We start from the raw sequence: 15186 nt of genomic DNA, 5'->3' as shown, positions 1-15186 counted from the left end.
AAACTGGAGGGGCGTGGTCGAAATCCCGGAACCAACGGGGGGCACTTCCTGTTCACCTCGGCGGCCATCTTTGACCGACGCGGCTTACTAAAAGTCCTCACCTGCGTCTTGAGCATAGATAGGAGGAAGTCCTAGAGCGGCACGTTCCTTTGTCCGGGAAATCAGATTTCCGGTTTGCCCCCGCGCCATGTTTGAAGTGGGCGAATGCTCCCCAAAGGGAGGGCGCCCTAACTTCCGCGTAGCTTGCGATTGGACAGCAGCTGGGTGGACGTGTCTCTTACGCCATAGGCATCCGCTGTTGCTCATTTTCTCGGGGGGGGGGGCGGGGGAGCATAATGGGTTACGACAGCCCTGCAGTGTAGTCTGGTATTACTTATTTATCCCATTTGTATCTTCTGCTTCTTTCAAGTGTAACAATAAAATTTAAGGTCTTATATATATATATAAATGTTCATAAATGTACCAACCAAGCACGTACATAGATCAGCACAGGAAGACCGACCTGAAACCATTTTGACTCCCAAGCTGACCAAATGTTTTCTCTGCAAGGAGGGAGGCAGGAATTGGGTAATCACCATTTCAAAGGAATGGCCAGACTACCAGGAAAGGCAATCAGATAAGGCATTATGAGATAACCTGGCAGACAGGAAAAACAACATTCAAATTTCTGTTGTAGACCACATTTTCTGTGATGTAGGTATGATGGGGGTGGTCTTGGGTTACACCCCTTCTGTGATGTATGTATGATGTATGGAGGGGTGGTCTTGAGCTCCAGGGCAGGGAATTTAAAATGTCTATACTGTATAAGGACAGGACCTTTGTTCGGGGTCCTCCTCCTTTCCTGCGTGTGAGGGGAGCACCCTGTTGCAACAGATCAATAAAGATCAAGCTGCTTTGCTTCTCAATATTCTCCGATTGGCTTCTGTTATTTTTTCCTACCAATAAGACTCTATACGGGCTCTTGGATACCCCATAAGGGAAAAAGGACAGATTTTGTTTACAACACAAGAAACCCAGGGGAAGTTACCTCTTACCTTTCCGTCTCATCCCCACAACAACCCTTTGAGGTGGTTTAGGTTGAAAGATTGGCCCTGCAGGGGACATTGAGGCTGAGGGGAGATTCGAACCCAGGTCTCCCTGGTCCTAGTTTGGTGCTTCAACTACTACCACCATACTGGCAAGGCATATTACCACTATATTGATGGGGCCTCAAGCTCAGAGCAGCTTCTGACAACCTTGCAGTGTAGTCCAGTGTTGCTTTCCTCACGTTGCAAGGAAATGAAGGGATGAGGCTAAGACTGTGGACTACAATAACCCTGCAGTGCAACCCACTATTACCCACATTATCATCCCTGGTATGCAGGTGGTGAGCAGAGGGTGAGGGGGGGATTATGACAGCCCTGCAGTGCAGTCTTACTGATCTCCAGGTCACCAATTGGGACAGGGGTTAGAACAACCCCAGTGATACATAGGCATTGCACATGGGCTGAGGCTCACAAACCAGTGTCTTGCCTCTGGCTCCAGCAAAAATAAAGCCAATTAAATGGTCGTCTCCTGAAACTCTACACTGAAGTTGATGCAGCTGAATGCTTTTGCTGTCCCCTTTTTTCATGCAGACACCTTGTGCTTTTACCTCTATAGCAGTGTGAAGAGGACAGTGTAAATTAAACACAAGAGGAAACTAGGAGGCATTGTTTTATTCCTGGAATCCCTAACCTTTTCAGACCTGGTGGCACATTTGGAAATCTAAAAATCTGCTGCAGGTACCACAAAATGCCCATTTTACAGAAGAAAAACCGGTGATGTGCAAGCACAGGAAAAACACACCAAAACAAAGTTTCCTGCCTTGCAGGGGGTTGGACTAGATGACCCTCGTGGTCCCTTCCAACTCTACAATTCTATGAAAACAAATACGACGCAGTAAAAAAACAAGGGATTCCCAACTGGCGGGGTTTGATGTTGCCAGCTTTCAGGTAATGTTTGCAGACATCTTTGTAATGCAGAGTTGGTTTGCCAACAGGCCTGGTGCCTGAAGCTACAGAAAGTGAATGAATGCTTGTGTCTTTTTTCAAATTTGGGTTGCCACTGCTCATTATTTGCTGGTTGAGGTTGTGTCACAGTGAACTTGCAGTGCCTAAATAAATATCCTGTTTCACAGACCATTGCTGTGTGGATTCTATTGGCCATCCCGGCTTAACCCACAGGGTATTATTGGGTATATATTTCTGCAGCACCAGCAGTCGTGAAGCGAAGAGGTCCAGGCAAGTTGACATGTCTATGGCCTCAGAGCACATTTTGTTCTCTTTGTAGCCCCTGGATAAACACAAGGTATTGAACCAAGTTACAGACAGCCAAGGATTGCAACATTCTGAACAGTGCCAAAATTCCAGCTCTGCCCAATTTTGCTACCTGTGGACCAGGTGAGCAGGTTGCTGAAAGATGGCCCTCATTCCTTGTGCTCAGAGCCATGCATTCTCATTTTCCATCCAAGGCCCATGTTCCTCAGTAGGCAGACTTCTGGGGGCCACATTCCACTGGTGTGGGGAGGCAACAGAGGTGAATCTTATCTTTGTACAGGAGGCTACACCATCAGCACTTATTAAATTTGTATACCACCCTTCAGCCGTAGGGTCCAAACACACAAAAATCGGAAGCTTCTTCACCTCCACTTTTCCATCCAGTTCAAGGACACGTTCCAGCAAGGCCAAAAAAGGCAAACTGGAGGAAGCTGTGGAGCGGGGCCTGTGGAGAGTCCCCAAAGCTGTATGGGGAGGCTTAATGAGCCACATTTAGCCCCCAGACCTGAGGTCCCTCTCCCCTGGATTAGACGGTGGCATTTGCCTCTTTGGAAAGGCAAGCGTCTCTTCCAGATGACCTGTTTAATGAGTATTCAGCCTGATTTCTTTGTTGGGAGATTAGATGATGCTGCATCAAGCAGCTGTTATCCCACACTTTCCGGCGAATTGTCCTGTCAACTTTCCTGAGTGGGGAAAATCCACTTTGGGGGGGGTGAGAGGAGTTAGTTTTGCAAGAGCTCCGAATCAGCCTTATTGGCACACTCTAAATTTACTGAATACAGTGGTACCTTGGTTGTCAAACGTACGACTCCCGGAACCGTTTGAAAACCAAGATGCGGCTTCCGATTGGCTGCAAGAGCTTCCTGCACTCAAGCGGAAGCCATGTCGGATGTTCAGCTTCCAAAAAAGTTCTCAAACCGAACACTTACTTCCGGGTTTGCAGCGTTCGGGAGCCGATTTGTTCAGGAGCCAAGCCTTTCGGGAACTAACGTACCACTGTAAATGCATACCTCCCAAGTGCCCAGGAACAAACAGGACATCCCATTTCCCCCTGCACAAGATCTCGGTGGCCATTTTGGGCGCTGTGCTCTCACATGGTGCAATCGCCCTGAAAAAAACTCCCGGGGGGGGGGTTGCGATATCACACAGCCCCCCCCCAAGGCGTATGTTTCTGGGTGCTGTGTAAGATCTTTCCCTGAGAAAAGGGGAGAGCAAGGTGCAGGTCACATGACTCACCCAGGAGCCCATCCTGGAAGATACATGTCCTTGTTTTACTTCAGAAAAAGTTGGTAATATGTGTGTGTGTGTGAGAGAGTGTGTGAGTGTGTGAAAGAGAGAGAGAGAATATAAAGACTGAGGGCACAAGGAGAAGGGGGTGACAAAGGACGAGATGGTTGGACAATGTTCTCGAAGCTACTAACATGAGTTTGACCAAACTGCGGGAGGCAGTGGAAGACAGGAGTGCCTGGCGTACTCTGGTCCATGGGGTCATGAAGAGTCGGACACAACTAAACAACACATGAATGAAATAAGCAGCCAACTTAGTAACCAGGCTTCTCCTGATTTCCAGGTCCTGGAAGGAACTCCAAAAACCAAGCCAGGTTCTCCCTCCCCCAGGCAATGTCTCCACGTGGCTGCCAAGCTCTGAAACTAAACTTGGCTTCTTGGGAATGCCAGAGAAGTCTGTGGAACTCATCTATTCTGAGAACAAACTAGGGTCTCTTTTTAGCTTGGTGGGAGGATCTTGGGCTTCTAGAAGCAAAGGAAGGGATCGCAGCAGCCGTTTTCTGAATAGTGTAGTGTGAAGAGAGAGGCTCTTCTACAGACGCTGAACCCTGTCTTCTGTGTTCGCACCTAGAGCATCACCCCAAAGATGATGCTGGGAACATGGAAAATGTTGTCCGTCTTCATGACCCTTGCTGCTGTCTGTCTTCAGGGCACCTTGGTCCAGCAGCCTGGGACAGCGGAGCGAAGGAAGCTATTCTTCGAAAGGTTTAGACGATTGGAAGAACAGGTGAGCCTGGCATGGATTATCATTAACCTAAATTCACCAAATAATGTTCTTGATAGTGGGGCCTGCCATCTGACCAATGTAGATCTGTATCTATTATTGTGGACTGCAATTTGCTGGCAGTCTAACCTGGGTTAGAAGCAACTTGTTAAACTCATTCGCAAACTAAAATCCAAATCTGATCATTCAAATTCCACAAATATTTAATTTGTTCCAGACTTCAAATTAAACCGCGAGAGTTTGTCCCTTATTTATGTACAAGGTTTTGTTACCCATGTTCCCATCTCGTCATAACATTTATTCTAGCTCAGTAAAACGTTGTGAATTGCACAACGTTTTGAAAAACCAGCTTCTTAATTATTGGTATTCATGCCTTTTGGACATGTAGATTGTGTATCAGGTATTTTTCCATACAAAGTTTGTTTGCTTTTCAAAATTAAGATGCTAGATTTATTACCAGCCCTTCACAGTAAGTTCCCAGGGCAGGAGACAACAATATAATATACAGTTACGAAAATAATAAAACAATTACAATTTAAAAAAACAACAACAAACTGTAGTGAAATCATTTCAACCAGAACAGTAAGTTCTTTGTGGGTTGCACAGAATAAAAACAAGTCTTTGTTCTTCATCAAAGGCTGGAAATTAATTTTTTCCCCATTTTATACCTTTGATTTGAACTTAGCATTTTTCCTGGCACTAGTAGATATTGCTCTAATAAAATATCCAGGTTATCTTTGAGGTGCTCTTTTGTTCTGCCTTGATATTCCCAGCATGTCTTCTTGTTGGACTCAGCCTTTTTACCTGTTAATTTCTCAAGAGAGCCGACCGTACACAAGACTTTGTAGATAGATTTCTAGCTAATATTTGTTTGGGTTTGTTTGGGTTTCTCCAGTGCCCTTCAGCAGGCAACACCAGGCAGTTTGTATTTAAAAGAAGATCTAAAACAATAACCACCTAAGAAAATAACAGTGCAGGATTTACGCAAAGCATAGTGGCACAAGGCGTCGCTTCTGAGATACGTGTGCACTATATCAGCTTATTATATGAACTCTGCCATTGACACCCAACTTTGTCCAGCTTCCATTGTGTTGCATTTGCAAAATGATGTACGACAAAACCTGTTATGTTCAACTGACCTACTGGAGTTAACAGAACAACTGCACTATTATGCAGCTGCCCGTGCTGATAAAAAAAGTAGTAGTCCTTAAGGCAGAATTCAATTCAGCTTGCATTAATAAAATGTGACCTTACCTAATTCACTGAAATCACACAGCCATACTTTGAAATTCTTCAAATTTTGCATTGCTCTTCTCCAGCCAATTAATGTGTCCAAAAATGCATATGCTACTGTATAATGTCTAATAAAGACATGTGTTAGTGAAAATTAAATGCATTAACAATACATTATTGCTTTGCAAAGATGTGCATATTGGACAAAGCTGTAGGCAAAAATGTGTCTATTAAGAATAAAATCTGGATGAATTTTCATTAGGACTTGCAATCTTTGTTATATGTGAAGAGCTTTACTTAAAACTGGGAAGATGAGAAACCAGAACTGGCAGATTCAATCATCCCTGCTCAGAATGCTCCTTGCAAGCTACTAAAGAACCATACCAAATACATTTAATGCACATGACCTCCCTTTCAACAATCCCTGGAGCTATAGTATCCCTCTCACAGAGCTATAATCTCCAGCACTATTAACAAACTACAGTTCCCAGGATCCTGGGGGGTGAGGAGCTATGTGCTTTAAAAGTGTGTTGGATATGTTTTAAAAGCATGGTGTGGATCTGCCTCAAATGAGAAAAGGATATGTTTAGCCTGGAAAAGAGGAGACTGAGAGGAGATATGACAGCCATCTTCAAATATCTCAGGGGCCGTCACGTGGGAGATGGAGCAAGCTTGTTTTCTCCTGCCCTTGCACCAGTGAACCAGTGGCTTCAAGTTATAAGAAAAGAGATTCTGACTCAATATCAGGAATGAACTCCCTCAAGAAGTGGTGGACTCGCCTTCCTTGCAGGTTTCTAAGCAGAGGTTGGGTGGCCATCTGTCAGGGATGCTTTAGTTGAGATTCCTGCCTTTCAGGGAGTTGGACTAGATGACCCTCGGGGTCCCTCCCAACTCTACAACTCTATGATTCTAGGATGAAGACTGGGAGAACCCCCTTGGGAGTCTTCTCCCACATGGGGCCAGGGTCCTAAATACAGTGGACGCTCGGGTTGCGAACGTGATCCAAGCAGGAGGCACGTGCGCAACCTGCAGCATTTGCAACCCGCAGCAGCGCGGGTTGCGATTCAGCGCTTCTGTGCATGCGCAAAGCGCGATTTAGTGCTTCTGCACATGCGCAACCGCCGAAACCCAGAAGTTAACCCGTCCCGGTATTTCCAGGTTTCGGCGCATCCATAACCCGAAAAAACACAACCTGAAGTGTCTGTAACCCGAGGTATGAGTGTACAGTGATACCTTGGTTTCCGAACAACTTAATTGTCAAACAAATTGGCTCCCGAACGCTGCAAACGCAGAAGTGTTTTGGTTTGCGAACGTTTTTCGGAAGCTGAACATCCAACGTGGCTTCCAATTGAGTGCAGGAAGCTCCTGCAGCCAATCGGAAGCCGTGCCTTGGCTTTCAAACGGTTTCGGGAGCCAAATGGATTAAGTTTGAGAACTAAGGTACCACTGTATCAGAAAACCAATGGATCCATTTGAACCGAGATGAAATGAAAACTGTTATGGTTCATGGGGGGAAAAGAGCTTTCTGAATAGCGCCAGTACAGTCATACCTCGGGTTACAGACGCTGCAGGCTGCGTTTTTTCGGATTGCGGACCGCCGAAACCTGGAAGTACCAGAACGGGTTACTTCCAGGTTTCGGCGGTTGCGCATGCGCAGAAGCGCCGAATCGCAGGCGTGCAGACACAGGTTGTGAATGCTGTGGGTTGCGAACGTGCATCCCACATGGATCACATACGCAACCTGAGCGTCCACTGTACCAGTAAAGACAAGGCCAGGAGTCCAAATGGGGAGAGGCAGTGGATGTTATGGTGTGAGTTGTCTGCCCAGCAACCAGCTATAACAGGCACTGATAAATAAAGCAATTGATTCTTGAGAGGCACCCTTTCCAGGACTAGCAGGGACAGCTCAAGGAAGAGTCCCAATTTAGAGAAATGAAAGGGAGCGTTGTGGGTTGTTGGGTGGGAGGTGCTGTTCTATCTTCAGATGGGGCAAACACCCATCCTTGCAGGCCCTCTGGCCCTACTGAGATAATAGCGATAACTCGCTGCTGTGGTCGAAGCAGGAGACATCTGTTTGCAATCCTCTGTGATGCTCAAGAGAATGCACCCGCCAAAAATAGTGGAATCAGCAGCTGGCGGCAAAGAAGTCTGGGTGCCGCTCCAGTCGCCGTGATTCATTAGGCTTGGGGTCATGTTTCCCTTTAAAAGTTGGTGGGAGTAGCTGCTGTTGTGATATCTGTTCAGCCCTTGGCAGCCCTGCTAGGATTAGCTCATAACCTCTTGCCAGCAACCACAAGCGTGTGTTAGATTGTGCTTTATTATTATTCATAATAATAAAGGAAGCCTTTTAATGTGCAATGTTTTATTATGTTTTTATACATGTTGGAAACTGCCCAGAGTGGCTGGGGCAACCCAGTCAGATAGGTGGGGTACAAATAATAGAATTATATTTCTATTGTTATTGTTTTTCTAGAATGGGAGCAAATGAACAAGAGCCGCCTTTTCACCCCCTTTGTTTTCCCCACAGCAATATTTCATGGATAAGGTGAAATTCTTGGGGGCAGGCAGGGGAGAATTGCAGTGGCCGGCCACATCCCTGCCAACAATGCTCAGATGAAAATAGGACCATTTCTCACTCCCCCCCCCAACAACCCACCTCAACTCCCTGTTTTTTATCTCCGCTCCCTGGCAGAGCATTTTCTGTCGGAAGAAGGGCGAGAGCCATCACCACAACGGGCACGGCACAAACTCCCTCCACTGTCCTGAGAAAACCCCTTAATCCCCCCCCCCCTTTTTATCATTTGGTAGATTTACAGAAAGGAAAAAACACGCCGACAAATGAATTTTAGAAAGGGGCTATATTAGACGCAGTGCATCATTTACGTATAAGCTAAACAACCTATAGCTTAGGGCCCCACTCTCTTGGGGGCCCCCAAAAAATTTAAAGGGGAAAAAACTGAATGTACATTCCCAAAACATAAGATAAAAAACAAATAAAATAAAACCTACATACAGCAACAGTGTTTTGTGTTGTGTAGGCTCCTATCACGTACGGTAAGTAATGGGCCCCGCCTGCTAGCCTGCTCCCTAAAATATCACTGGTTTGCTCATGCCTATATATAGGGTGCCTACATTCTGCATGGACTGGTTGCATGGCAAAAAGTGCAAATGGCTTGAGATACCTGTTAGGTCGATAAATTACCATATAGCATATATTCAACACAAAAAAGAGCAACAATTTGTTGTTGACAAAGGACAGCTGGACATATAAAGGGCCCCATTACCTTCAGTAGCTTAGGGCCTCATCAGACCTAAAGCTGGCCCTGCACGGATGCACAAAGCATTTAAAAAAAATATATCAAGATTCCTTATGCTCCATTCCTCTCCGTGTTTCCTCCTGCCCAGGGCCCTGCCCTCTGCCTACCCCCCAGAACTGGCGCATCAGCCTCTCCTCCTTCTTGCCTGCTCTCAAGTTGTCATTATGAGCTGCCCAAGGAAGGAGGCCAGTAGCAGAGGCCATGGAGAGGCAACGGGATAAGACCTCACAGCTGCTGCCACTGCAGCCGCTACTGCCGCCTGGGACAAATGCCGTTTCATCCTTCTTCCTGAGCTTGGTGGCGGCAGCAGTGGTGGGGAATATCGGGACATTCTGGGATCAAATCAGAAGCCAGGAAGGCTTTCGAAATTCCCGGACTGTCCCTGGAAAATCCAGGACATTTGGAAAGTGTGCGGCCACCATCTTGCTTTCCCCAGAAAGCCCTGTTCTGAGGTGTTGTTTTGAATTTGAGCCCCACGTCAGGCAAAATATTCCTGCATTGCAAGGTTGTTGGACTAGATGACTCTCGTGGTCTCTCCCGATTCTGTGACTTTAAGTTCATCTCACTGGAGACCATTAGCCCAAGTTATTGACCTAACCCAAGGGTGTCACAAGCTTGTGGCAATTACAGTCTCCATAACCATTTACCTATTGATTTTTGGAGCTGTAAAACAGAGGGGTGGAGGACCTTTGGCCCTCCCGATGTTGCTGGACTACAACTCCAATCGTCCCTGACCATTGGTCATGCTGGCCAGAGGTTGATAGCGAGTCAGAGTTCAGCCGCACCTCCAGGGCACCAGGATTTCAATCCCTGGCCTATCAGGAACTGCTATGAGCAGCCTCACAACGTTTGAGGAACAGATGCTTCCCCAAGCGAGCTTGTCAGCTAGGAAATAATGACGTGAAGCGTTGTGGATCAGAAATAGCAAAATAAGCCCATTAATAAGTCACTCGTGAATGGTTTCCAGTTAACACTATAAATAACGGCAGCCCTTACTGTAGAGATATAAATAGAGTAGAGTGAAATCATGGGCTCCAAGGAGTCCAGTGGAAAAATGTTACCCTGCCTCCAGATCCTAAGATCTCGCTCAACCCATTTCACAAGCGCACATCAGATTGCCATGTTCCTGGGAGTGACCTCGGTAAGTCTGCTCCGCCCGGCTCCATCCCTTTTCATGACATTCTATGTTTGGCGCCATGCACATGTGTGCGATTGTGCATCATTCGGACGCGCCTAAACCGGGAGCGGCCTGTACAGTGGTACCTCGGGTTAAGTACTTAATTTGTTCCGGAGGTCCGTTCTTAACCTGAAACTGTTCTTAACCTGAAGCACCACTTTAGCTAATGGGGCCTCCCGCTGCCGCCGCGCCACTGGAGCATGATTTCTGTTCTCATCCTGAAGCAAAGTTCTTAATCTGAAGCACTCTTTCTGGGTTAGCGGAGTCTGTAACCTGAAGCGGATGTAACCCGAGGTACCACTGTACTTGGCTGGACAACTGCACTGCAAAATGGGGAGAATGTTGAAGGAGGGCTGCATCTTGGCTTGCAGCTTGCTTCCGAAATTGCAAATTAAGTCGGCTTGCCTTTCAATGCAAGCTGAATCAAATTTCTCCCCTGTTCCTATCTGGAGATAGTGGTGGGGGCCAGATAGAAAGTACTTAAGGGCCACCTTTCGTTCTCTGCCCCTTCCCTCAACCCTTTGCTGATGCAAGTCTGGATCTGCAGTGTGCCTCACATTCCTCAACCTCTCTAGGAGCCCTCCAGAAACCTAACTGGGTGAAATATACTCGGAGTCGAGAGTGGATCTCATGCTCTTTATTCAGCTCATAGCGGTGAGGAGGAATGGAAGTTCCCCCATAATGTCTGCTTTATATACATTATTTACACAATGGGTCCCACGTGATTGGCTAATTCCGGGATTCTCCTGTAGGCCAGTCAGGTTGCGGATTCACTTCTACCTGGTGCTGGATTGGGTGGCTCCTGTGGACCAATCAGACTGCTGCATTCTGGGTCCTATTGTTCTAGGACCAATCAGACTGCTGCATTCTGGGTCCTATTATTCTAGGACCAATCAGACTGCTGCATTCTGAATCCTATTGTTCTAGGACCAATCAGACTGCTGCATTTTGGTTCCTATTCAACTCAGTACATAACACTGGATTTTTCTCCATTCCCCCCTCCCCCCTAACTGTTTTCCAGTTCCGGCGGTTCCAGGAGGTCACCCTGACACGCCTTCAGGAGATTGCTGGGAATTACAACGTCTCCTACAACATCGATGCCAAGTTTGAGCAGCTGCTGAGCAAGCACCAGGGCCTGGAGTCCGCTGCCAACGAGAGCCACGCAGCCACGCAGGAGGAGCTGAGCCACTTGAAAGCTCTGGTGAAGAAGCTGCAGAACAAGGGCAAGAAGCAAGAGTCAAAGCTGGGGGCCCTGGAAGAAGCCTTGAGCGAGAGGGAGCGCGAGAAGGCGGTAGAGCTGCAGCAGGAGAGAGCGCTCCTGGCCAACTTAACCCAAGAAGTCGAGAGCCATCGAGAGGACACCCAGGCCGTGCACGCTGGCCACAGGCTCCTCCAGAAAGCCCTGGAGAGTCTTCAGGATGCCCTCAAAAGCCAGGGGAGCAAGCTAGATGAGTTGGAGCAGCAGCTGAAGAACCCCGCACACAATGAGGTCCTTCTGCCGAACCCCCTAACTGCGGCTCAGCTGCTGAACCGGGTCCCCCAAGAGCAGGAACCAGAGGCAGCCGGCGGGCAGAACCCTACCGTGAAAAAGCTCCATGGGAAGCATCGCCAGAGGAAGAAACTGCTCCAGGAGAGCACGCGGCTTGCAGCCCAGTCTCAGGGCAGAGGGCTGCAGAGCGGACCCCCTCCAGCTCAGGAAGCTCCCCAGCGGCAGGAGGCAGAAGCAGAACAGCCTCATCCGGCGGAGCCACAAGCGCTCAGGCAACAGCAAGCGGTCATAGACAAGGCCCCTGAAGAGCAGTTGCAGTCAGAGGCGCCTCGGAAACCAGGGACAAGTAGGTGTAGATGAGCTGAACCAGGTTTATCCTGCCGGAATGGCCCGGCTAAGCTACCCAGAGGTGGTAATAGCAGCAGTGCTGTATAGTCGATAGCCATTGGTAGCTTGAAGGAGACTTGGGAGATGGCTCAGTCAGTAGAGCGTCAGATTCTTAACCTCAGTGCCGTGGGTTTGAGCCCCACGTTGGGCGAAAGATTCCTGCATTGTAGGGGGTTGGATTAGATGACCCTCAGGGTCCCTTCCAACTCGACAGTTCAATTATTCCCTTACCACCTTTGGTCTTTGAAACCTCTCTCCTGGAGTATCTTCCCCAAGAGGGAACAATTCAGGTGCCATCCACATCATACATTTAAAGCATTCATTCAGACATATCCTATAGCTAATGGCTTTTTAAAAAAGGTAAAGGACCCCTGACAGTTATGTCCAGTCGTGAACGACTCTGGGGTTGCGGCACTCATCTCACTTTACTGGCCGAGGGAGCCGATGTTTGTCCACAGACAGTTTTTCCAGGTCATGTGGCCAGCATGACTAAGCCGCTTCTGGCAAAACCAGAGCAGTGCACGGAAACGCTGTTTACCTTCCCACTGGAGTGGTACCTATTTATCTACCGTATTTTTCGCTCTATAACACGCATCTGACCATAACACGCACGTAGTTTTTAGAGGAGGAAAACAAGAAAAAAATATTCTAAACAAAACAGTGGATGTATGATTTTTATGGTTCATGCTGTGGCCACAGACGTGTGATCTGATGGTGAGTTTGGGGTAGCCCAATGCAAAAATCCTGAGGATCCATGTGGATCCGTGCTTTGTAACCATGTTTTAAGTGGGGAGGGAAGGAAAAGCACTCAAGGGACAAGGAGCACGCTTGGAGAAGGAGCTTTTCGGAGAGCTGAGCGGGGAGGAGGGAGGGAAAGAGCACTGTTGCTTTAAAGGTATACTTAAGGTATTTGCTCTGTGCCTGGGTTTTTTTCCATTTAACAGTTTGCAGCCTTTTCCTTCCGCTCCTTGTTTTGAGGCAGAATAGATTTGAGCAAGTGAGGAGGACTTGGATTGCAGGGGATTCGCCATTAGCTGTGTAAAAGCGCTCCTCCTTGTAGCCTGAGTGATAAGCAGCCACCAGCAGCAATAGAGTGGAGCACAAAAAAGCGGTAGGGGCACTAGGACCCAGACAATGCTCGAATCTATCCTGCCTGAAAACAAGCTGCTCCCTCCCAGCGGATCAGCTGAGACACGGGGATTTGCAAGTTTTCCCCTCTCACTCATCCCCAGCCTTTTTTTTTACTTCCTGGTTTTCACTGCGTGGCTCAGAGCTCGAGGTTGGTTTTATTTTGCTGCCGGTTGCTTAAATTCTATCTTTCCTGCCGTCCCTCTGCAGCCTCATTGCTCTGTTTAGAGAGCGCACAGACCTTTGCTAGCGTCTGTGCCTCCTCCCGTGTAAGCGGCTGCTGCCCGCTTTGCTGCCATGGCTCTCCTTCCCTCCCTCCTCCGTGGCTCCAGGTCGCTTTAAAGCAAGCAAAGCGAGAGCCTCGTAGAGTGTGTAAGCGGCTCCCGCTTTGCTTGACTGACGGCAGCCATGGCTCCAATCCGTGCATTCGCTCCGTAACACGCACAGGCATTTTCCCTTACTTTCTAGGAGCAAAAAAGTGCGTGTTTTGGAGCGAAAACTATGGCACTTGCACTTTGACGTGCTTTCAAACTGCTAGGTTGGCAGGAGCAGGGACTGAGGAACGGGAGCTCACCCCGTTGCGGGGATTCAAACCCACCAACCTTCTGATCAGCAAGCCCTAAGCTCAGTGGTTTAGACCAATGCTCCATAGATAATTTAAATAATACTGGCAACAAAGGGCATCCATGACATGTACCTCTAGAGAGTAAATTTTTCTTATGAGCATCTATTGGCCAAGTTATTAGCTGAGAGAGTATGCAGAATCTATACTTATCCTTTGTATAACTATTGGACTACATCCCCATAGTTCCAATATTGCTTTAAAAATGGCTATTTAATGTGGTCAAATGCTTTTTCAATGTCCAGAAAAAAGAAATGCTCCCATTCTTTTGATTTTCAAACCATGTAAATAACTTTTAGGGATGCGGATGGTGCTGTGGGTTAAACCACAGAGCCTAGGACTTGCTGATCAGAAGGTCGGCGGTTTGAATCCCCGTGACGGGGTGAGCTCCCGTTGCTCAGTCCCTGCTCCTGCCAACCTAGCAGTCCAAAAGCATGTCAAAGTGCAAGCAGATAAATAGGTACCACTCTGGCGGGAAGGTAAACGGCGTTTCCGTGCGCCACTCTGGTTCGCCAGAAGCGGCTTAGTCATGCTGGCCACATGACCTGGAAGCTGTACGCTGGCTCCCTCGGCCAATAAAGCGAGATGAGCGCCGCAACCCCAGAGTCGGTCACGACTGGACCTAATGGTCAGGGGTCCCTTTACCTTTACCTTTAAATAACTTTTATGAATTTACTTACGCTCTCAGCCATACTTCTGCCTTTTGCAAAGCCTAATTTTTCAACATATTGATAAAATTTCACAAATAATTGAAATGTTGGTCCTTAACTTTATATCTCAGATGAGCAGTGCTATTGGTCTCGGGCAGGGGCAGTTCCCAGATTTTACACATGTTAAACTTGTAGGCTTGATCGCCTCTTTCTCTCTCTTTCCCCACAGTCTGCAACGTGGATTCCATGCTGTTTTTCCCTAACGCTTCCACAGAGAACTTTGCCACGTTCACGCCAGGTTTTCAGGCTGGCCTGCTTGAACTGAGCCTCTGCAGCTGGGTGAGCACCAGTGCCAACTACCTGGGCACCATCCTGTCCTATGCCACTGAGGATAATGATAATAAGCTGGTACTCCACGGCCGCGATGCTGCACCCCGGAACTCCATCCACTTTGTCATTGGCGACCCTGCTTTTCGGGAGCTGCCGGTGGGACGGATCCTGGATGGCAAGTGGCACCACATCTGTGTCATCTGGTCCTCCATCCAGGGGCGATACTGGTTCTATGTGGACAGGAGGTTGGCTTCCATGGGCTCCAAGTTCCAGAAGGGCTACGAGATTCCCCCCAAGGGGTCTCTTGTATTGGGTCAGGAGCAAGACACAATGGGTGGGGGGTTTGAACCCTCGGAGTCCTTTGTGGGCTACCTGGCTGGCCTTGCCATATGGGATCGTGCGCTCTCACCCGGAGAGGTCTCGGGCATCGCCATCGGGAGAGGCCTGCCCCGTGGCACAATCTTCACCCTGGCAAACGTCTCTGCTCTCCACGGAGCGCTGCAGAAGGTGAACTGCACTTGCCTCGAACACTGCCTGTAATTCTC

At 48.1% G+C, this 15186-nt stretch overlaps 1 protein-coding gene across 1 annotated transcript; it reads left to right on the top strand.

Moving 5' to 3' along the window:
• Positions 1–3927: 3927 nt before the first annotated feature.
• PTX4 (pentraxin 4) lies at positions 3928–15186 on the top strand. Its single transcript, XM_079953850.1, has 3 exons — positions 3928–4311; positions 11057–11870; positions 14541–15186. Exons 1-3 carry the CDS (start codon positions 4171–4173, stop codon positions 15179–15181), a joined length of 1596 nt encoding a protein of 531 aa, XP_079809976.1. The 5' UTR covers positions 3928–4170; the 3' UTR covers positions 15182–15186.

The sequence above is a fragment of the Podarcis cretensis genome (assembly GCF_951804945.1).
Source record: "Podarcis cretensis genome assembly, chromosome: 14".
In the NCBI taxonomy this organism is placed as follows: domain Eukaryota; kingdom Metazoa; phylum Chordata; class Lepidosauria; order Squamata; family Lacertidae; genus Podarcis; species Podarcis cretensis.
This window is presented reverse-complemented; position numbering and strand designations above follow the sequence as displayed.

Excerpts from the sequence above, each read along its gene's own strand:
- PTX4 (XM_079953850.1), top strand. The coding sequence starts at position 4,171 with ATGATGCTGGGAACATGGAAAATGTTGTCCGTCTTCATGACCCTTGCT. Across the intron at positions 4,312-11,056 it reads TTAGACGATTGGAAGAACAG|TTCCGGCGGTTCCAGGAGGT; the intron begins GTGAGCCTGGCA and ends ACTGTTTTCCAG. Across the intron at positions 11,871-14,540 it reads GCCTCGGAAACCAGGGACAA|TCTGCAACGTGGATTCCATG; the intron begins GTAGGTGTAGAT and ends CTTTCCCCACAG.